The sequence below is a fragment of the Leptopilina heterotoma genome, unplaced genomic scaffold (assembly GCF_015476425.1).
Source record: "Leptopilina heterotoma isolate Lh14 unplaced genomic scaffold, ASM1547642v1 Lhet_24, whole genome shotgun sequence".
NCBI classification, from domain to species: Eukaryota; Metazoa; Arthropoda; class Insecta; order Hymenoptera; family Figitidae; genus Leptopilina; species Leptopilina heterotoma.
Window position 1 is genome coordinate 3,213,854 of NW_025110956.1, and position 25,229 is coordinate 3,239,082.

Here is a 25,229-nt window from a genome sequence, read left to right on the forward strand (position 1 = left end):
TTTTAAAACAGCGTATATGCGCTAATTAATCAGTGAAGTTTCACTGATTATTTAGTGAAATTTCACTAATTCACAGCGCATATACGCTAATTGAAATAGTGGCATACTTATCGCTGATTCAGATTTAGAGAGCACGTTTACGAATTTGCCTCTTATTTACAGCAAATGTTTCAATAATTTTTTGAGTTTGGCATTAAATATCTTTTAAACTAGACGGTAAAAAATTTTTATTTTTTTTATAAAAGTTCATTTTGGTTCAATAAATAAAACTTTAGCTTTTTTTTAAAAAATTTGACGATTAGTATAGGTGCAAAAATTAAAAATCTGTAATTAATACATGGTTTTCCTATACCGTACATGTTAAAAATCGAAACTTTGATTTCATTTTTTGAGACTTATTTGCACTTAAACCTCGATTATAGAGTGATTGGGTGTGTGTCCGTATAATCCAAGACGGTCACCTTTATGAAAAAGCAGAAAAATGCAGGTAAGTCCGAACATTTTTTTGCCATCGGTTAAAATTATGTCATCTGCTAATTCTTTTCATATATTTTAAATTTATTGATATTGTGAAATTGATAATTTGGCTATTTAAACGAATAAATGAATAAATTAATTAATATTAGATTAAATAACTTGTATTCTATATATGTCATATATCAGGAAGAAAAGCGGATTTCGTAATACAATCTTGCAACAAGCTATCTACGTGTAAAAAATGGTAAAAATGTTTAAGAAAAATTAAATTTGAGAAATGATATGAAATCACAATTTGGTCAAATGTTAAAATATAAATAAAACTATTATCAAAGTCTAATAAAAAATATTATTGTTGACTAGATAACAACTCATTTATACATCAAATAATGATATAAAATTTAATATGAGTAAAAATAAGCAAAAAAGAGAAAATTTTCTCTCACCTATTGTTGTAATTACAGTTAAAGAATAAAGCACAGAATTTAAAAATGTCCAACTTTTTTTTCCACTATATGAACTTATTCCAGCTTCATGAGCTGCATGAAGTTGTTCTTCAAATTCCATAAGTTTTCTGCGTGCCATACTCTTCCAATCATCTTCTTTTAAATTAAAACTACGTTTCCACAAGTCGTCCAAAAATTCTCTCTTTACTCTTTTCACACCGCATTTGTAAAAATTTTCAAAACTACTCTCAGTGAATCTAAATATGAATGCTCCTAATCCGCAATAGACGACGATTAAAAGTAATTCAGTTAAACATTGGTTTCCAAGTAAACGTATAGTTTTAACTTCTTGTGGTCGTTCAATTAAAAACTTATTAAACTTCAAACTGAGATATTGAATGCTTTTCAGAGAATTAAAAAAATTTAATTTCAAAGAAATTTTTTCAAAAAAAGATTGCTTCACTTCTGTGGAAAGTTTTTTTAAATTTGAAAAATTCCCATTCTCGTTAATTCGTTTCTTTTTCCGTCTCAAACGAATTTTTGAACTTTCTTGTTTTTGAGCTTTATCCAAATCATCAATTAAACTGTCCTCTCTTAATGGAATGATTTTTTTACATTTAAAATTATTTTCTGTTTTTAATAATTTGTCTGCAAATAGCAACAAATAATTATAGCAAAACAAATTTGTGAGAAACTTTGGACTTTTATTAAGAAAATTATTTCTACTTACAAGTATCACTAGCACTACTCTCTTCACCATAATTACCATATTGTGGAACTACAGGTGAGTTAACATTATTCTTTGAATTCTTAATTTTATTTAATTCATCATTTTCTGTTTTAATTAAATTTTCTTCACTTAATTCAATAGGTTTATCTATTTCTTTTTCTAAGACAACGCATTCTTTTTCGATATGTTCTACTTTTGAATTCGAAGATTCCATCACGTTGATTTTTTGTTACTTGCCAGAGCAAGTACATTTTTTTAAATCACTCTTAAATGTTGTTTGTTTATAAATTCTTTTTTTTACTTTTTCATTTTATTTAAGTTTGTTTTTATTAATTAGTAAATGTATACACTTTTTAACTTGCTTCTACGAAACCAAAACAGATAGTAAGTTTAAAATTAACTTCAAGTTCTGGTGATCCATTAGAGATATAAATACACTTCAGACTTCTCCCCACTACTCCAAAAGATGTAAATTAATAGAAATGTAAAAATAATTATCTTATGGGCAGCTCCATACGAAAAGCAAATGGTGGATCACCGATTTTTCTTAAAGTTTGTAATTTTGTAGTACTTGGGGTACTAAATAACTGTGCCAAACAGTTTTGCAAAAAAAAATTTTTTTTGCAAGATATTTAGATTTGAAAAATCGGAAACTGAAAAAAATGACTTTTTTTGAGAATTTTTATTTCGAAAACTATTGATTCTACAAGAAAAAGTCATTTATTCAAAATTGTAGAGAAAATGTCAATCTTTTATAATATTTAAAAAAAAGTTAAGAAAAATTAATTTTTCAATACTTTGTTTAAACAATAATTTTTTATTGTTAAAAAAAAGAGCAAAGGACATCATGGAATATTCTAGAAAAATAATTTTCTCAAAATTTGAACCTTCCTTAATAAGTGGTTAAATTTTTAAAGAAGTGATTTTTGGTGTTTTTGAGAAAAAAATTTTTGAAGTTTGCGCTACGAGTTTTTGTGCGTTGCGCTAACTAAGCAGCGCCTATATCAGTGTATTTTAAAAGATAATATGACCTTTACTGCTCGCCTCTAATACATTTAATAATTATATACGTATATATATTATTATTATAAACAGTTTAACAATATATTTTTAACTTTTTTATAAACATTATTTTCCTTTTTTAACCCATTAATACCCATAAGCACAGGAACGCAGGTATAAAAAGTAACTATTGGGATCCTGGCATAGGATCTAATAATAATTTTTAACGTTAAAAATTAAAAAAAAATTATTTTAAACAATTTGTTATAAACAAATGAAGAAAAATTATTTTTCATAAAAAACTGATAGCGCCATTCGATTCGACGCAAAAAACTACTACGAGAACGTATATTACATAATTTTCAAAAAAGGAAATATTGTTGCAAAAATGTTATAAACAATTAGCCTGCATTTATACTGTATGAGATAGAAGGATCTATATATTCTATCTCGTACAGTATAAATGCAGGCTAATTGTTTATAACATTTTTACAACAATATGTCTTTTTTCTTAAATTATGTAATATACGTTCTCGTAGTAGTTTTTTGCGTCGAATCGAATGGCGCTATCAGTTTTTTATGAAAATTAATTTTTCTTCATTTGTTTATAACAAATTGTTAAAAAAAATTTTTTTTTAATTTTTAACGTTAAAAATTATTATTAGACCCTATGCCAGGATCCCAATAGTTACTTTTTATACCTGCGTTCCTGTGCTTATGGGTATTAATGGGTTAAAAAAGGAAAATAATGTTTATAAAAAAGTTAAAAATATATTGTTAAACTGTTTATAATAATAATATATATACGTATATAATTATTAAATGTATTAGAGGCGAGCAGTAAAGGTCATATTATCTTTTAAAATACACTGATATAGGCGCTGCTTAGTTAGCGCAACGCACAAAAACTCGTAGCGCAAACTTCAAAAATTTTTTTCTCAAAAACACCAAAAATCACTTCTTTAAAAATTTAACCACTTATTAAGGAAGGTTCAAATTTTGAGAAAATTATTTTTCTAGAATATTCCATGATGTCCTTTGCTCTTTTTTTTAACAATAAAAAATTATTGTTTAAACAAAGTATTGAAAAATTAATTTTTCTTAACTTTTTTTTAAATATTATAAAAGATTGACATTTTCTCTACAATTTTGAATAAATAACTTTTTCTTGTAGAATCAATAGTTTTCGAAATAAAAATTCTCAAAAAAAGTCATTTTTTTCATTTTCCGATTTTTCAAATCTAAAAATCTTGCAAAAAAAATTTTTTTTTGCAAAACTGTTTGGCACAGTTATTTAGTACCCCAAGTACTACAAAATTACAAACTTTAAGAAAAATCGGTGATCCACCATTTGCTTTTCGTAGGGAACTGCCCTTATAACCTTTCTAATATAAAAATAATATTTTCCTAATAGGAATAAAATTTTAAGGGTATTTCACGGACATTTTCGATATTTTTGGTAACCTTGACCGATCGGATATGTATGAAATGTCAGAAATATCTATTGTTAATAATCTATGGACATTCTAGGTATAAACAAAACGTAAAAAGTTATCAAATATTCGAAACATTTTTTTTGTCTTATAAACTAAAAACTACATTATATTTTTACATTATTAATAAAGCAAATATTAATGTAGACTATATAACAGATAAATGACAATCATATATATTACAAAAGCTCCGTGTGAAGAGATTGATTAAAATGTATTAAAATTTATACACAAAATTGATTAAAACAATATTGTTTCACAATTGAAAACTTTGTTAATAATTCTATAAAATTTTGCTTAATTATGCAATTTAATTATTTTTATTATCAAGAAATAACGTATCCAATATTTACGTTGTAATAAATTTAATTGGTTTGAAACTTTATAGTATTAAAACATTATAAACTTTCATTTATAATTAGACAAAGAGAAAAATATCCTGAAATTAGGTATTTTTATCGCGCAGAATATGCGTCTCGAAGCAATGTGCCAAGTAGGGAGACCGGGGCGTATTAAATAATTGTTATTTATTAAAAACCCTTAATCGAAATATTTTTGCTTCATAGACAAATCATTATACTTGATGAAATCTAAGTTTATACCAAGTTTAATTATAATCCATTCGTTGTGCGTCGATTAATTTCGAAGTGGCAGATTTAAATCGAAAGCTGGCCGAGTCGAGTTATGCAATTCGAAATTCGAAACGCCGATTTTCGAATTGACTATAGTTCGAATCGAATTTTCTCTCGAAAAGAGAAGAAAAATTGTTGAATTTTAAAAATTTCGGTTTTTAGTAGGGGAGAGGTACGCACGTTGAGACGGTCCGCACGTTGAGACACTAAGATATTATAACCTGTGTAACTGATAATACCAAAAATTTTATTGGCATTTTGTCGTATCATTAATACCAAACTTTCTATTAAAAAAAGCGCAATAACTCCTGTTTTTTTCGGTAGAACTAGAGTGAACCAATTTTTTAGTTAAAAAAAGTGTTTTTCAGAATTTCTGTTTAGTGTATTTACTGTATTTTTTAGTGGCAGAAAAAATTGCTGATAACATTTACATATCAATTTTGGTTCTACTTTAAAGTTCCGACGAAAATTTAGACATACGTTAACATCTACAAATAATTTCAAAGCTTTAAAAAAATAACGGCAAGGTCTGCACGTTGAGACACACTGTGGTACGCAGGTTAAAACGCTCACGGTTTGAAAATAGTACTGTCATTAAAATTGATTTTGAATCCACAATTTTTAAGCGTTTTACATGTTTTTCACCTGTAAAAATTGCGAATATAAAAATTTCGATTAATTATTTTTGTGCAAAATAAAATTTTATTTTTTTATTATTTTTTTTAAGTTAATTTTTAATGCTTTAATTTTTTTTCTTTGAGCTAAGACCATCAAAATAAGTAAATAAAGAACAAACAATTAGAATCTGACGTAATTATTCATTTTGTTTCAATTTAAAATAAATTATTATGGGTGTCTCAACGTGCGTACCACTTTTTTTTTGGTCAAAAATAACATGTTTAAAAAATCAGCTATAAATTTTTCAATTTTGTCCAAAAAAATAACTTTCTTTGGCAATGTTGTAGCCCTGGACAATACTTTTAAGAAAGCATTTCGAATTTTTCGCTAAATTCTGTTTTTTAAAAATTATAACTGAAAAACAGAACCCGTCTCAACGTGCGTACCTCTCCCCTATTTTTCATAAAGGCTATTTTTTACTAAAGGGTGGAGACAAAAAAATGGGTAAACTGTTTTTGAAGAGCCCAAAAATAATCAAGCTAAATCCCATAAAACAGAAGAAAAAATTTTGAATTTCAAAAATTTCGTTTTTTCGTACATTTGGTAAGGATAGTTTTTTTACCAAAGGGTTGATCCCAAAAAATGGGTAGGGTGGTTTCGAATATACCAAGGAGACTTAAGCTAAGTCCCCTAAAAAATACTAAAAATGTTGAATTTCAAAAAATATATATACAAAAACTGTCAAAACACCTCCGATCGAATAGAAACAACTGTTAATAATACTACTATGAATAGTACTGAAATCTAAAAATTGCTTAATATCCTTCGAGTATTAGCGTAAAGAAAAGTTTTGGATTTTGATACGTCTGGAGCCTCAAATGATGTAGACTATCATCGGATTATTAAAAGCAGATTTTAATAATTTGTTTGATGTCATTTAAATAAAAATCTGAAACTCATCTTGTAGAAGTGCAAAAACATGTCTTGCATTATTGTTAATAAAGCTTCAAACAAATATATGCTAGTTGATAATTCTTTCTTCAAAACAAACTTTAATGGAAGATTTCGTTCCACATCATCTTGAAATGGCACATATAAGCAATATCTTGAAGGAGAAAGGAAGAAACTAGAAGACAAAGTTAAAAAAAGAAGATGCATCAAAGAAGTAGAAAAAGAGGAAGAAAAGATGAAGCGAATGACAGTGGAAAAGATTAGAGTAACATCAGAAGAAAATAAAGTAAAGGACTTGAAAAAGAATGAAGAGTCAAACAGGAAAATAAACTTTTCGAAGAGGCCAGCAGAAAACTAAAGACCGCAATACAGAAAGAAGACTCTGTAGAAGTGGAAAATATTTAAAACCTTTTTGGATGAAGTGAAGCCAGGAAGAGAAGAAGCCGACACGGTACAAAAAGAAATCGCCAAAAAGAAAACTAAATTAATAACAGAATTCTTAAAGAAAAAATTATTTTGTTTATCTTTCTTGTCTTACAAAATAGAGTCATCTTCTATTCCACGCTTGACTTTGGAATATCTTTAAAAATAACTACTTTTTATGGTTTTGTATTTTTTCAAAGTTAAAACAAAAGCCGAACGTGATAGGGAGAAAAAACTTGATATTTCGTTTTAGGGATCCTAAAAAGTAGAAACATATAAAGTAGTCATGGTCTAACACTCAGCTTAGAATATCAATTTTTAGTGTGCCTGTGTAATTTTTCAATAATTATTTAGAAACATTATCAATAATTATAAAAAATATATCTTTCCATGAAGTTTGATGTGATTGGTTACCTATCGTAAACGAATTTTCTCCGATATAATTCAGTTACGAAGGATTCTACTGTAGATAAAATTCTAAAAATATCTTTAATTTTGCATAGTATAAATAAATTATGTCTTATATTACCTATTGTTGTATAAATGGTACCGCAATAAAAGACAGCATTCCAGAAAGTCCATACTTTTTCCTTTTTATCCATTAGACCGCTTTTATAGAACTGAAATAACTTTTCTTCGTAATTACTTAGTAGGTTGCTAGCTTTTCCTTTCCATATTTGTGGATCTTTAAGAGAAGAATTATCCTCATTCAAGTCTTTAATGGCTGATAAAGTTTCATTTCTATCACAAGATTAGTTTTAAATTAATGACAAATAATACTACCAAGTAATGCAGTTTGGGTCACTTAATTTAAACATAAATGACTATAATACTTTTTAAACATTAGACATTTTTTAGTGTTTTGTTTACAGCCCTATAATTGAAAATTTCCACATGGAACACAATATGTTATTTTACGTGGTGTCTTATACAAAAATCGATAATTTGCAACACAGCTTCTAAACTAGATTCTCTGCTCTTATAAGTTCTAGGATCATCTCAACAGGGAGAGAAATCGCTTTCGCCATGTGGCGGTGAAAGTATACGATCTATAGTATTATATATCATTATTAAAGAAACAGGTAACCATCCGTAGGCGCAACGTTTCGTTCAGGTCTTTACTCAGTAGATGGATTTAAGTGATTTTTGCATAAACCAACCTTATAAAATAAAATTGTAGCCATGGAGTAGTATAAAGAGACTTAACGACTGTAACAGTATCATGTTAAAAGTGTGCTACCTTTTCGTACCTCCAATACCTCTGGTCTAACTTTTACGAACATCAGCGCCCCTCAAAGATAAAAATACTACTTCGGTTGTAAACAAGAAAGCAGGAGATAACCTACAGCGGTATATTTTTGTAAATTTAAACACTGTTTCATAACGTTTAAGTTATAAGAGTGGTTCGATATAAAATCATTTGTCAAAAATGTGATTTTTAAATCATTCCTTTCACGTGCATAGTGAACAAATATATTTCTTCTCTTTTAATCAAGGAAGGACATTCAACTGTTTTTCTTTAAACATTGAACTTTTAAAAATAATAGGGTCTTTGGAACATCCTTCATCAGTGATGTTGTACACCTTGATAAGTTCATTCATACGTCATGAATTAACAAAATTTTGATAGATATGTAACGACTTTTTAAAACGCCTTCAAAACCGAAAGGACAGCATCAAAGCATCAGGGTGTATGATTTAATTTTTGTTCCGGAAAATGTTTTAATAAATGTTGTGGGAAAAATAGAATTTAACCAGATACTCCTTTCTAAGTGACTGAAAAATTAAATGACGGTTCACTTTTACTCATCACGTTGCGTTGGATGCCTTTATTCAAATCGGCAATGTTGACACGTCGCACAATTGCTTTCTATGAAAGTTTTATTGCACTGCAATCAATGAAAGGACCAAATAGACCTTGTGCAGTCTTATGGAGTATACACGTAGCTGGACGCAAGAAAGAGGAAATAATTAGTACCTTTCATCACTTCATGCTGCATTGCCGCGATAAAAAAATTTTGTAATTTGGTTGGACAACTTCGCAGCTCAGAACAAAAATTGGTGATTTCTGAATTTTTTAATATATATTATAAATTCAGACCACGTATTTCCGGTTATCCCAATACCAAAAAGATGACATTACTGCCAATTATTGGCGGGTCCGAACAAGACCTCTTCAAACACCTGCCCAGTTTACAGATTCGAGTATCTAGTAACAAATAAAAGATATTTAAACAGAGGTGTCTACTCTCGTGTTTGCGAGAGATACATCGTCCTTCGAGGTCCGAGCTTCCGAGTTTACCTGACACTGGATATCGTAGACGTCGCATCAATGCTCCGGCAATGCTATAACGTCTATGTAACCAACGGAGGCGGTTCAGGGTCCATCTTGGCCAGATGGTAGTACCCTGTTTAGGCTCGATCGTTCCCTCGACATGGAACAAACACAAAGTATGAGCGATTGTAAAAAAGAGGAAGAGTACCTGCGGGGTAATGTTACGGATAAATCCCTCACTGGTTCCGATCTTCAAGCACCTAGCGTGAGAACAGTGGCCCAAGGATGCAGGAGGGCAACAACGCGTTAGGAGTGCCACAGACTATCGTGGACAAGGCGGAGAGACGAGGGAGTACGAGCAGCGTGACGAGTCAAGCCAACTGCATTTCTGTCTTCAGTAATGCTTCTGCGATTGACATTGCTAGCTGCAATGAAGATCGAGATGAATGCGTAAAGCTGCGAGAGGAAGAGGCAACAAGCATTCTAGAAATGGAGGAAGAGGTCAGCAAGATGCTGAAGTCCTGTGAAGTCCAGAAGAATGTCAATAGGACAATCAAGGATGGACTCAGAAGCTTGACATCGCTCATACAGGAGGTAAAGGAAAAGCACGCAGCAGCGGCAAAAAAAGACGAGAAGTTCTACCAGGGACTAACTTGGTCAGAAAAAGGACGAAAGGATCGAAGAATGAGACGTGACCGTTTTAATGCAGTAATGCTTAAAAACGTTGTCTTGGAGTCTCAGAAGCGGAAGAGTAACTTCTCAGAACAGAAGTGATCCTGCGCTTACAAAAGACCCAAAAAAGAAAAAGGAGGAGGGACCTCCTAAAAGGTCCAAAGGCAAGGAGACCAAAACGGCACCAAAGCCATATCTAGATAAGAAGGGAAGAGCCACAGTGGTCGTCAAAGTGGCTGAAGAAACTACCTTCGCCGAAGTGCTGGCAAAATTTCGAAAAGAGGCTGACCTGGAGGCCAGCCAGACAAGGGTTGTGGGAGCTTTACCCACTAAAAAGGCAGACTTGCTCATTAAAATTGGGGGGTCTTCAAACAAGAAGTTGTTCGCTGTAGAGGTGACAAAGATAATCGGCGATCTAGGTAAGGTGCAGATGGCGGACCGGCAGACTGTGCTGGAGATCCGCGACATGGACACCCTTACCGCACAGGAGGATGTCAAGGTGGCCCTAGACAAACTATCTACGGTGCCAACAGAAAGCAGGAAGGTGACGGTCCTCGGACCAAATAAACGAGGTATTAAGCTCGCTGTCGTGGTCACCATCCAAGAGGACGCTAACAGGCTGAAGAAGATAGGGCACATTAAAATCGGTTTTGTGTCCTGCAGAATCAGTAGGAGAGTGATGGTCACAAGGAGTCACAGGTGCCTTGATTATGGCCATATAGGCAGGGATTGCCAAGCAATGGATAGGTCGGCTGCGTGCTTCAAGTGCGGAGAAGCCGGTCATAAGGCAGCAGATTGTAAGAAGAGCCCATGCTGCTTCTTATGCAAGGCGAAGTTCGGCGAAAAGGAAAACATCCAACTCGTCGCTGGATCAGGGAGATGCAGAGTCTTCAGAACTGCCTTCGAGGAAGCAAAGAAGACTCTGTCAAGGACAAGGAGGAAATAAGGCCAGAATAAGAGCGGCACCGAAGAATTGCGTCAGCGACTAAATGGTCCATTCATCTGCGAAGTCTGAAGCCACTAGGTAGTTCCGTAGGTAGATAAAAGGTTCGGTAAAAAGGGTTTTTAACATGGTATGGTCGATGTCAGTCCTTGGTGTCAAATTCCAACGCAATCGACAGACTCCTGTTTGAATTAATTTGTAAAAAATTGGTTCTCTATAAAAGATTTTAATGTTTTCATAACCTTTCCAATTGAATTTATTCTGTTGTATAGTTTATGTTAACTACCCTGCAGAAAGCTAAAAAACCTGATGATGTAAATAGAATTAGTTTAGATTCTGCTTCTACTGATTCCTATGTACATTCGATGATTCCTAGGAATAGTTCTCAATTATCTAAATAACAAGAAAACTCCAATAACACAAACAAGGAAAAAACACAACAACTAACAATAGCTATTATACACAATTAATACCCTCCCCCCTGAGAAGGACCTTTTTCAGAAATCCAATTATCTTCGAAAAATCAGCATCGAGTAATCTACAAGTGGACATGAATACTAGTTGTGGAAATAAAAATTGGTATTTGGTTCGATACGAATCAGAAAAAGATAAGCACGCAGAAACTTAAACACTCATAACCATTAGAAACCCTGATAGCTGATAGACCTCGGCGACACTTCCACTCTCTCTGCTTCGCCACGGTCCCTTAATCTCTTCATCGCTGCAATCACCGATTTTGCGCACTTGTTACGAAAATAACTATTTCGTTGGCTGATACATTTCCCAATTTATTTTTCTTAATCGTTAAAATTCCTAATATATTGTTTTACCAAAGTATATTTTTCCATTTCAAGAAAGAAACATTTCCAGTTTACAATAAAAAGAACAACTCACGAAGCATGAGATCTTTCCAGAAGCTTTCTATTTCTATTATTATTTTCACAAGGTTTAAATGGCAGATTTTCTAGTTTTTTAATTCAAATTTAAGTAAATTATAAAGTGTATATTGAATCATGGCTGAGTTAATTAAAACCAGGGGAAAAGGATGCTTTTTACATATTCAAGGATTTTTATATTATAAACACTCTAAAAATAATGGACATGTTTTTTGGAGGTGTTGGCATACCTTGATTATTCGGTTGGTGGCATCACTTAGTCGAAAGGAATGAAATAAATTTAGTAAAAGGACCTGAGAAATCAAAGCACGAGAACCACGCAGTAAATTATGATGAAGTGAATGCTGAAAAATTAATGTCATCTTTGAAATGAAAAGCTGTTGAATACCCAGAAGCACCTCCAACTCAATTGCTGTTGAATTCCATCTGATGCTTTGTCACATTTCCAGATCTTAAAAGTCTTACCAAGCAATTGCGGCGTCAACGTTTGAAAGACATATAGTCAAATCCAACCACAATGACGGACATGGAAAATTTTCCAGAAAAATTTCAACACATATTATGCGGTGAGAAATTCAACCTCTTTGATTCCTTTGGAGATGACTCCATTGGTCGAATTAGAATATTTGCTACGAAAGAAAATCTCAAGAAGCTCATGAGAAGTAGTGATTGGTACGTTGATGGTACTTTTAAAGTAGTGCCATCGTTATTTTTACATCTTTTCACAATTTTGGCGTCTTTCCCACAAGACTCAAACGGTGTGGAGCAAAATATTGCTTTTCCTCTATTGTATTGCCTTCTATAAAATAAAAGTAAAGCTTCTTACCCAAAAAGGTTTGAAGTCATTAATACTGAATCTAACTGCACATGCCACCTTTGTTTATCAATAAATATTAATTCTTATATTATTTTATTGAATACGAGACCTTTAATTAAAACAAAACCATCCTAACACATTGTTTACGCGTTTCTTGTTAAACTCTAGAAAGAACAGAGCGATACAGAAGCCATGATTCAACAGTTGGAAATAGGAACCGAATAGCTAATCAGTGGAGTCCAAAGTATACTGAGCTTAAAGATCGCCTAAGAGGAAGATCATCTTTGGAAAAATGTATGCGTTTATGCAGAGCATCAGAGATTGCAAATACACAGGTACAAATCTTGAAAGGTCCAAACAGCGGAATTGTAGAAGCAATAAAATTTCAAATTAGAAATAATAACCAAATTTTCAAAGAAAAATTAAGGAAATTATGTAGTTCAAAAAAAGCAGAGAATCCAGACAATGCAGAATAGAGAGAAAAGTACAATTTCAGTTAAATTAGATACTGTTTTCGGGTGTAATGTAATTTATTTTAAAGATCTTAAAGACGTCTGTCCGCAAATTCAAATTAAAAAATCAAATTGTAATGATACAAAAATTCCGATTATTGGTACAAACAAAGTTTCTTGCAAAATTCTAGAAAGGAAAATAGAACTTGAAATATTTGTAGTTGACTGTGAAAATACAAGTCCAATTTTAGGTCTTAAGAGTATCGGCTTTAATGCTTTCCTTCTGGTTTTACGGCGTTTCAAAAAGTCGTGATATATCTATCACAATGTTGTTAGTTCGTGACGTCCCAGTAAACAAAAGTATTGGATCACTGCGTTTTACTCATTAGCGTTGCATCCATCCAGTGCGTTATCGTGAAAAGTACGGATTGGGTTGCATTGTGAATATACGTTCACCCCTCAAACTGAAGGCGTTCACTGTAATTACTTGACAAGCATTGACAAGAACTTCAGCACGTTAGAAAGAAAAAGAAGTTTCTTCCTTACTGACGGAAGATTTTCTTTGTCAAACCAATATCGCTCAGAATGGTTTGACAAAGAAAATTTACCGTCGGTAAGTGGGAAACTTCTTTTTCTTTCTAACGTGCTGAAGTTCTTGTCAATGCTTGTCAAGTAATTACAGGGAACGCCTTCAGTTTAAGGGGTGAACGTATATTCACCATGCAACCCAATCCGTACTTTTCACGATAACGCATTGGATGGATGCAACGCCAATAAGTAAAACGCAGTGTTCCATTACTTTTTTTTACTGGGGTATGAACGAACTTATATGTCACGAACTTACCACATTTTGATAGATATGTCACGACACACTTCCGTCAAAACCGGAAGGACAGCATTAAAGCATCAGGGTGTACTACAATTATTTAGACATCAGGAAATAAATTATACTTATAATGCCACTTATATTCACCTGAATTTTCTCATATCTGAGCGAAACTTGCTTTCTTGTGTTCCTTCTACAGTGACAAATATCATCGCTCCAGCGATACTGTATAAAAGCACAATAACGAACAAAAATATATGAGTAAACCATCGTTTACTCCAGGAACTAACCTGTGAATACAATTTTATTTAAATGATTTGTACAAATTCAGTTTGTAAATGGGACATTCCTAGTAAAAAAAGGATTTAGCATTTTTGTATTGGTGGTAACTTTCCGTGAACGTGCTTTAACGTGAGAACTGTATAGGGTTATTATGATGAATGATTTTCGCTTACAGCGAATACTTATTTTTTCTTAAAAAATTATAGCTGTGTAACCTGTTACTGGTACACAACCGTTATAGAATCAATGGGTGTTTTCAACGTCGTTGGTCGTACCGGTCAGTTGCCACAAAAAGGTGCATATTTGAGACTATTTAGGTTAAACTAAATAATCTCAAATAAACAGTTTGAGCACCTTTATGTGGCAACTGACCGGTACGACCGACGATGTCGAAAACACTCATTATATGCAACAGTAACATGTTACACCTATAGCTGACAATTGCATAGAATTGTTCCATAATTTTATGCGCATGTTGTTATAACTGTGTTTACTGGGTTTGGCTTGCTGATCAGACTCTTAATTCCTGTGTATAAGGTTTAGGGGCTTGAAACCCATCTTATAAAATTTTTTTCGTCAATTTTGATATCACAGTAAAATTACTGTAATATTACAGCATAATATTACGAATCTCCAATGTAATATTACAGTGATATCAGTTGCAGTTATGCGCTGCATGGGAATATATTTCCAAAGATGTATTTAATTAATTATAAACAATTGTATGATCCGTTTTCACTAGTGCTGTCTTTGGAATCTCTTAAAAGTTTTTCTTGTATATAAACGAAAATCAATTTCGGTTACAAAGGTGTAGATCTGCTGTTCAAAGTAAAAACCTAGTAACGAAATTTTTCGTAAGGTCGAAATTCACTTAGGTTAAAAACAGATCACAACCTTATGGAAAATACGATTACTAGGTTTTTACTTTGGTCGGCAGAGATAGAATTTTTATTTTATAAATTAAAAGGGACAAAATATCCAGCCAGGATCCGTTGTTTCATGTAAAGGTTCCTATACAGGAACACTTGCACCTTTGTAAATTGTAGGTAGGGGAGACTAGGTACAGTTGTTACAATTTTGATAAAAACAGTTACAGTGATTAGAGTTTAACTCCAATTTGTTTGGTCAAACAATTAAATCAAAGCTATATTATCTAGTTTTAAAAGGCCATAAATGATTTAGCTCTATATCTATTATTTAATTAACTACAAGCATTTGAGTGACAACGTGTAAATTGTAACAACTGCACAAAGTGATTGTCGGTTGTTACAATACCAATAATCATCTATAACATTTCTAAATTGAAGACAAATAATTTCTTATAACAACTTTCATTACAACCAATATCATATATTATGCTTTCCTTCCGGTTTGGACAACTTTTTGAAAAGTGGTGTGCCTTCTATAAAAATGTTTTAAGTATATGGCGTAATAGAATTGAGTACGCTATAGACTTAAAACATTCTTATAGAAGGCACACCACTTTTCAAAAAGTTGCCCATACCCAGCCCGGTGACACTGCTTTACAACTCGTGGCAACATGCTGACTGCTGCCACCGCAGCGCTGATTAACTTTAAGGCCAATATTTTGGCGGGAATTTAAAAAAAAATAATATTATTTTAAATATTTATTAATTATTTTATATTAATAATTATTAATTTTGCAAAATATTGATAAATAATTAATAAATATTAATAAATATTTATAAATAATAAAAATAATGTTATTTTTTTTTTAAATTCCCGCCAAAATATTGGCCTTAAAGTTAATCAGCGCTGCGGTGGCACCAGTCAGCATGTTGCCACAGAATTATATGGAAATGTATAGGAGTGTCACCGGGCTGCCCATACCGGAAGGAAAGTTATTCATAACTTTTGACTCAACGTAATAGTACGTGACAGTTCCATAGAGATGCCAGCATTAATATTGTTTCGAAGTGAAAGAAACTTAAAAAAGTTTTTTTTTATTAATTTTGAAGACGAATTTAGAAAAAACATGAGATTTTTCAAAAAATGAGTGTGATTACACTTTTGACAAATACTTTACATTTCAAACGAATCTGCTGAATTTTGTAAAAAATATCCGATCTCATTATCACTTGTATCAACTGCACAACAGGTACATTTTTTACAATAAAACACTTTATTAAAAAATATACATTAAATGTGGACAACCAAGGCAGTTTTTTAAAGCTTCATCCTCATAGAATTGATAATAAAAATATTTACTTTGTTAAGTATAAAGGTCTATTAATTATTTAAAAAATATCAAGCAGAGAAATATTTACTTTTGACCTCTAAAAACCAATGTGCCTATTTTTTACTTGTAAAACTTGCATATAATTTTTAAACATATTGCAGTAAATTCGTACATAAAAACTAAACGTTTTTCTCTTTGGAACCCCATCTCTATAACTAATTGTTTCTGAGATAATCGATTTGTAACAACTGCACAGCGTAACAACCGCACCTACTTTCCCCTACTTTTTTGTAAAGGATCCTGTAAGGAATCCGTAAAGTATCTTGCATGGTTTCCTCAATTAATTTATTTACTTTTTTAATATCCTGCGCAGTAGTTTTCTATGAGTTTCTTGAATGCGCAGTACATGTTTCTGTACAACAGTGCATTCAAGGAGCCTTACATATTGAAATATAAAGTATATGTACGTCAAATGTTTCTTAGAATCTTAAAAATTAAAACTTTTCATCTATAGAATCATGCAAAAGAATTACTTTACTACAAGTCATTTTCTTGGATTTTTATAAGAAGGAAGATAGCGTTTTTTGATGGGATAACAAAATGAACCGATCGCTCGAATAATGGCTTAAGTTGATTTAAGCCGTTTTTCAAAAGACGCTTACCATCCTATTAATTAACATCTAAATTATAATGTTTGATTGGAATTGTTTAAAACAAAACCTATTAAATTAAATAGTAATGCTTTAAATTACTTATAATTTATAAATTAGTGTTAGTTTTAAGATTTTCCAAAATGCCTCAAAAACACTTAAGCCGTTATTCGAGCGAACGGTTCATAATATATTAACAAAAAAAAACACCAAATTTTCTAAAAATGACGTAGTTTGTTTAGGTTATTTTTGTATACCTCAGTTTTACTGTCTAGGCTTAGAGAATTTTGACCCATATATGTATACTTAACGTTAACATGATATTTGACAATGTTACTGAAATTCAATATATTATAATAACCATATGTAACCTTTTCGTACAACCAAAATGCGCTTCTTTCTCCCAAGCTTAATCCAGTTTTTGTAAAGTCCTTTATTCCACGAAATTGTGTAAAAACAAAACCGTTGTTCTCCTTATTGTAAATTACGCTTCCTTCACCAACAACAGGGGTCATAATGATAGGAGATTGTCCATATGGAGTCGAAACATAACCAACAGGTGTTTGCTGCATTTCTCCACATTGTCCCCGTAAAGGAAGTACAATTTTTGGTTTGATAGGCATAGTCCGTGGTTGCTTTGGATATGACATATTATATTATCGTTATCAAAATTTGCATTTAATTTGTGGTGTGCCTTTTGACTATAACAGTCTTTTATAGTTGTAACTTTCAGCAGAATTTTACGTAATTAGGAAAAAGTTTATAAAAATATAACTTCTTATTCTTTCTAAGCATGGAAAAAGTTATGTGCTGCTATAACTGGTAATAAAATATCTTCTTCCTCATTGCTCATTTATAAATGAATTCATTTTCTCTTCTTCCTTACTCTTTCTTTACACTAAAGAGGATTATATATATGATCAAGATATATGTCTTTTAAGTTCAGTCACCAGTATTACATCTGAAACAAGTATTTAAATCAATTAAAAAATATGGTTATTGAAATGTTATAAAATCTAAAAAAAGAAATGGCAAATATTTGATTTGACAAACAAAAATAATCTAAGAGTCATTGACAGCTTTGATTGAATGTTTTTGCTTCCTCATGGAGGAACTATTTTGTAGTCCTTCAAATTGTAAAATTTTCAAAAAGATTTTAAAAAGATTTTCTTTATATAGAAATAAGTTATATAAGTCTCTGATCAAATGTCCGGATATATGGGACGCCAGTTTATCCCCGTTTCTTAACAAATCCAATTCATAATTTCATGAAATTTACAAATTTCAAATGTTCAAATGACCTTAATTTATTTAATCATAATTGTAATATGGAATAATTAGAATACCGTCCAATCCTGAAGAAGATGGAAATTAAAGTGGAAAAAATTTGTGATTTATCCTATTATTATTATTTTCTAGTTGTCATTTATTCAAATGTTGAACTTTTTAAAATGTAAGTTAATAAAATATTTATGTTATGAAAACTTTATTTTCCCGAACCTTTATTAACTTAAATTACCATAAAATATATTTTTTTAAGTTTATAAATGTCATATGACAGAATGTTTACTTTAACAAATGTTAATTGCAAATAATGTTTCATATGACATTCATAAACATTAATAAATATTTTATTAACTTACATTTTAAAAAGTTCAGCATTTGCATAAATGACAACTAGAAAATAATAATAATAGGATAAATTACAATTTTACCAGTTTAATTTTCATCTTCTTTAGGATTGGGCGGTATTCTAATTATTCAACATTACTATTATGATTAAATAAATTTAGGTCATTTTAACATTTGAAATTTGATGAAATTACGATTTGGACTTTTGTTAAGAAATGAATTTAGGGAGGTTCTTATTTTGCAAGAGTTGGAGTTTTTAAGGTCGCTGGCGCAGAATGTGATAAAAATGAGCTGCGCACAAGAACAGCCCATTTCATGTAGAGGGGTTTCAGGAGGAGATGATTTGAAATCTGTAATCAGTTTTTAAAAATTAAAAATGGCGAAAACAATATGACGGTTTAATTTTTAAAAAAATTTTAAGTTTTTTGATAATTTGTTTCTAAACAGATAGAATTTTATAAACCTTTGTATCAAAAGGTTATAGAGGTCGCTGATTACGAATCTAAAATCTGGTTTAAAAAATTCAAAACGGCGGATCCAATATGGCAGTTTAATTTTTTAAAAAATTTTAATTGTTTTGGTAATTTCTTTTTAACATGATGGAATTTTATTAATCTTTGTATGTAATTTAAAATTTTTTAAATTATTTTGATAATTTCTTTCTAAAATGAATCTGTCATTTAAAAATTTTGAAAATAGACAATAATAATAGAAATAGAAAGCTTCCGAGAAGATCTTGTGCTGTGTGGGTGGTTCTTTTTCTTGTACATTGAGAATTTTTTTTCGAAATGTATTACTTTTTGAGTTAAATAAATAAATTTATCAATTAATAATAATAATAATAATAATAATAATAATAATAATAATAATAATAATAATATAATTAATTATTAAATGATGAAAATAGCACAGACTATTTCTTTTGTTTCTTAAATTTAAATATGTTATAGAGTTAGCACTTTTCTAAAATATTTTCAAACCATAAAAATTTTGGCATAAAAAACTTTAACAAGGAATTTAAACTTATATGGATCTGAAAAGGTATTTTAATAAATTATTGAATCATTTATATCGCAAAATCTACAATAGCAATAATTCAATAATTTCATCTTGCCCTGGACATCTTCGCATTTTATTTTGAGTAAAGTTATACTCCTATATAAGATTTTTTCTTTCATTACTTTTACCCCATGATAATTTTTAATATCTACACCTCAAAACATTACCACCCTTTTTTGTGATTTATTGTACCTTCTATTCACTAATGTCGCTCATAAGATATAATGAATGACATTATTTTTAACTATTTTTTACTATGTCGCTTTCACTTTGTAACATCAAACAAAACTCATATATATATAAGAAATTTCCAATCTCCTAACATTTCACCTAAACAATATAAATATTATCAAGAGATTTTAAAATTGAACATAACAATTCTTATGTATCTAAATTTTATATTATATATTTTTTTTGAAATCTAATAAACTTAAAACGTGCGAACCGCTTTCGCAGCGAATTCCAATTTTTCCGTACTGTCACCAATTTATTTTAAGATACATGTTATTTTCGTATCGTTAATATACAGAGAAAGTTATTCTAGTAAATATGAATGAACTTTTAGACAATATTTAATACAATTTTTTTCCTAATTTAGAAAAATGACTTAATAATTTAATTAATTAATTTATATTCTTTTAAATATTTTTTTAAAAATAATAATATTATATATATTAAAAATAAATATTTGCAAAACTGTACAAGAAAAGAAAAATTTAAAAATCCCTTTTGAGGAGGATTTCTGAAATGTAATTTAAACAATGCTGTTAAAAATTTAGTATCATCAAGTGCTAACGCAGAGTTATTAAACTTATTGACAAACTTATTTACTTACTATTTTTTTAAATACATATCAAACTTTAAAACAAAAGCTGAACGTTACAAAGCAATGTTATTTTTTAATTAGAGCCTATATTCAACAAGGTTCTATACAATGTGCACTTCAAACAAATTTAATGCGGCTGCGTTGCTGGTTTAATATTAACTGAGCTACCAGCTTCTAGCATGACGCTCTAAAAAAATAAAATTTTTTTATTTCTGAAGAATACAACTGATTATATACCTATATTGGAGAAATTTTTAACTTTATGCTAATTTACAAATAAATATTGGTTGCAATAATTTTTTTTAAAGTGATTTAAATTACAAAAATTCTTTCTCAGATCAAAGTAGATAACAGTAGAGTATTTATAAATTTACGAATGTAGAGAATGATAATTTTTTGAAAAGGTGAATTATAATTGTCATTTTGAAACGTTAATATACGTCTCTTACACTTTTTGTTCGCCTTTAGATGTATTTTTCATGTAATCAATTTCATTCTGTCGAAATTCGTAATTCCTTTGAAGTATTGCTGACACTGTTGGACGAAAGGAACTACCTGCAACATTATCATTTATATGAAATCCTTTGCGCACCCTTATGCATAATCATTAGTCTACCGCTTTCTTCTAAACGAAAGTAACAAGAGTTATTTCATACATGATTAGCATGTAACTGTGTGACTGGTGCAAGTCTTTTCAGTGAAATGTAGTTTAAACTATTCTTCATCATTTTTATCTTTGTTTAATCAATGATTGCGTTTATCACAATTGAATCGAGAATTTCGAGAAGGGCTCAACTTCGAAAAAGCGTAAATCTCATTTTCACGTAACATTATTGCCAGTGAAAATGTCTTACGGTTTTCAGAGTTGGGCCCTTTTCGAAAGTCATGATTAAATTTTACTTTATTTATTTATATTTGAAGCTATTAAACAGCAAAAATGTTTATTTTTTTGCAAAACTATTTTTCTAAGACATGTCATGTCATTACGATTGAAGATCGTAATTCTTATAAAAATTTTGCTATTGCGAATGTCATTTTTTCCAGATAGCATGTTACCTTGCAGCAACATTGCACAGTAACATTGTATATGGAATGGTAGAGCAACTGAGAGCAACATTTTACTGTAACATTGATGTAACATTACCAAAACTTTAGGTTCAAAAGTTTTGGTTTGTTAATTAAAATAACATAAAATTTCGTGAAGAACATTTTTATTAAATATAGTAATATAAAGTATGTTATTAATTTTCTAATTTATTTTACTAATTGAAATCAATTTTAGTATTGAATTTATTTGTTATCTTTTGTAATATTAAAAAGAAATTAAAATTAATCATTCGATGCAATAAATAAGAATTTGGACTTATGAATTTATATTTATGAATTAAATGTTACGTCCGTGAATGTGAGAGCAGGTATTTCTCTTCTACTTTGTGCTAATGGAATGAATTTAAAAACAAATTAAGAGCAAACAGTTGGCCATCACTGGGTTAAAAGAATATAATAAAAAATAAAATATAGACAATTGCAAGTTACGCCTGCAATGAATCTTAGTAAATTTTAGTAAATGGAAAATTAAAATTTTTTGAGTTTTATTTTTAAGTGCCTAGATGATATATTTTCTCAATATCCTGGTAGACTGAGAACATTGAAAGTATGACAAATTGTTTATACTTTCGTCGCACTTTTGATTTCAGTCATAGCCTTTGAGTGTGAAAACAACAATCTTATGTGAATCTACGGAACAAAAATGAAAAATTACGGACCACTTGCTAACAATTAAACTTTTTCAAAAAAATTAATTTTAAAATTCAATTATTTCTAAAAATTCACGCTATATTGCTTTTAATATTCAATTATATTCTGAAATTTTAACTGAAATCCATTTTTAAATCAATTTTTATAGAAAATTCTAGTAGAATTCAATTATTGAAATACAAAAGAAAACAATTTAATGAATAATTGCATGTTTCTTAAAATTGAATTTTCATAAAGAATTTTTTCAATAAATTTTTAACCTAATTAAATTCTTTTGACGAATTTTAATAAAATTTTAAAGAATAATTACATTTTTCAAGAAATTCGATTAAAATTGTATTAAAAATATTTAATAAAACATTGAATTTAACGATCATTCCAAGTTAGTAAATATGTAAATAAAGCAACAACAAGTTGTTTAACGTTACGGTAGCGCGGCTGTCCTATTAAAAATAATTGAAATTCTGCGATGAGTTTTATTATTTGTGAAAATAAGTAATTGAATCCCTAAGAAGAATTTTATTATTTATAAAAATAATTGAATGATTACGAAGAAATTTATAAATATTTGTAAATAATTGAATTCCTGTGAAATTTTTATTATTTTATGAAAATAATTAGAGGTTTGCGTAGAATTTTATTAAATTTTTTTTAAATAATTGAATTCTATTGGAAAATTTTATTAAAATAGTAGATATTAAAAATCATTGAATTAAGGAAAATTTTCGGAGAAGAATTTAATTATTTCTAAAGATTATTGGAATTTTGACGAGAATTTTTTGAAAAGTTTTGAACAGAATTGAATTTTTGCGAAGAATTTTATTACTTTTGAAAATAATTGATTTTCTGCAATTATTTGTAATTTTTCTAAAATTCTCCAAATTATATCCTACAATTTACGTGATTTTCATTTTTTCTAAATCAAATTACGGACTTTACGGATCTTTTTTTGAAAAATCTGATTTTTACAGACTTAAAGCAAATTTACGGACCTTTATGGGATTTACGGACCTGCTTCGAGCCCTGCAAGAATCAATCATCCTTTTTGCACTTTTAAGAATTTTTCTATGCTTTTTTACATATTTTCTAATTGCTGTAAAAAAGTGACATTTTTCCGCACCTTCTCCTCTTTACACTCATATTTTAAGAAAAATAATAAATATTTCAACATTATCCTTATTATTTCGTTCCCCTGATATCATGAAGATTCACTTCGAAAAGAATAAATTTTTTTTAAAATTAGTCCGCAACGACTTGCACGAACGGAATAAGTCACAGGAAAAGCTAGTTTGGAGCTTCAGAAAATTTTTGGTCAATTGTAGGTTAAATATTTGGACCATTAAAATTGCGGTTATAATGACGGCATCCAGTCAAATACAATGAGAGAAATTACGTTAATATTATCTTATTTGTCAAACATTTCTAGTAAGAGACGATGTTTCAATTTTTAAATTATTAGAATGAGCGATTACTTTTGTTTAAACTTCAGACAAAATTACATAAACATTTTTACAAAATTAAAAATATATTTAATTATCATCTATGAGTGGACGCCCCTTTCTTCCTTATAAAGTATAAAAAGCGTTAACCGTGAGAAAGAAAAGGAATAAAAATGTTCCACCAAAAAAATCCACCGCATGAGGGAAATTGGGGTAAATCCGGGTACCAAAATATAATTCACTGATACTGGCAAAGAATGAAATAAACTGAATTCAATTCTATTATAGTAAATCTTAGAATTAATACTTAATTTTAATTGGATTATTGGTTTGAACAGCTCTTTATTGTTATTGGTTTAAGTGGAAAGCGGAAGCTACTTTTCAGTTTCCAAGAGTACTGAGAGGATGGAAGGATCGTATCAATCGTTGAAGCGTATGTTTGCTTCAATTAAATCGACGTTATTTAAATAACTATCGTTTGGCCACTGCTGTATAATTCCGCGCGTGCCAGACAATGTTTGCAGATGTATTCGGAACATGTAGATACTCCAGGGAAGATTTAATTATACTGAAAGTACTGTATTCTATGTCAATATCCTTCGGTTTTTAGTATATGTGAATGGATAAAAGCAATTTAAACGATATATATTTAAGACGATTCTAGCTGGAAATTGAAAGAAGTAATTACAACTGAGTGATCGAATTGTGAATCGAATTATAAAATATTATCTCACTAAAAGAAATTCTTATTGTTAATAGATTTCATTACTTTTTAACTGCTTTTATAGTAATTTAATAAGTTCTCAATTCCATGTAATTAGAAGTATAATTGACTATCTTCAAAGTACCTAATTGAAGCAAATAATATGCTAATGAATAAATCTATACGGAACTGGTCGATTTTCACATATATATATATATATATATATATATATATATATATATATATATATATATATATATATATATATATATATATATAAAGATGGAAAATTTTAAATTGTTAGCACAACTTTTATTTATGGTTCATTATCTTCGAAATTTATTTCTGAACAATTGTTTTCTTGCGTACTTGCGTTCACGATTCACTCAATATTTTCAATTACTTTTCATTAATATTCTTAAATATTTTCTTTCATAATTATCACTATATAAATTCACTTTAATTATTTAATTCAAAATCAACACTTATTTTAAGGATAAAATACAAATCTCCGACTTTACGGAAAATACAAACACAACAAATACAACATACGCCTTGCAGGAGAAACAATATAATAACACAAGTTTCTTGCGGGAGAAACAAATTAAGATTCATTAGTTGAATCGATCAAAGGTATGGATCACGCTCTGAAATTTATTCTTTATATTTCTCACTCAAAGTGGTAACAAAATGTAGTATCTAATAAGTAACATAAAGCTGCCTCACTTATCGCAATTCAGTGACATTTATCGGTTTACTTTTATAACTGATAATCATAAAAATTGCAAGTAGATAAACGTTTGTCGTTCGTTAAATAAAATATTGTGTATGAGTGAACTATGTAACACAGGAACATAAAATTCTTTTTAAAGGATGTATTGACCGGACCATGTTTTTTATATGTTTCTTGGTCGCTGTATTCGAATCCGAACTCAGTTTTTCGCCATATTAGGCCAAGTTTCTCTACAAATTAATAAAATTGTCAAAAACTGACTGTAAACACGATATAAATAAAAATAAGCAGAAG

The 25,229-nt window shown here is 29.8% G+C and overlaps 1 protein-coding gene across 3 annotated transcripts in view; it reads right to left on the bottom strand.

The window, feature by feature from the left end:
• Positions 1-24,871, bottom strand: part of LOC122502965 (TWiK family of potassium channels protein 7) — a 28,056-nt gene extending 3,185 nt beyond the window's left edge. The window contains exons 1-5 of one of the 3 annotated variants that reach the window (XM_043613326.1): positions 24,755-24,871; positions 20,752-20,857; positions 17,157-17,746; positions 13,801-13,943; positions 7,302-7,513 (exon numbers count right to left, since the gene is read on the bottom strand). In XM_043613326.1, coding sequence (XP_043469261.1) covers positions 7,302-7,513; positions 13,801-13,943; positions 17,157-17,435 — 634 coding nt within the window. In that variant the 5' untranslated portion in view covers positions 17,436-17,746; positions 20,752-20,857; positions 24,755-24,871. Of the gene's footprint in view, positions 1-923; positions 1,572-1,653; positions 2,040-7,301; positions 7,514-13,800; positions 13,944-17,156; positions 17,747-20,311; positions 20,450-20,751; positions 20,858-24,754 lie in introns of those variants that run through there. The other 2 variants (XM_043613327.1, XM_043613325.1) reach the window with 2 other exon arrangements.
• Between the last annotated feature and the right edge of the window lie 358 nt (positions 24,872-25,229).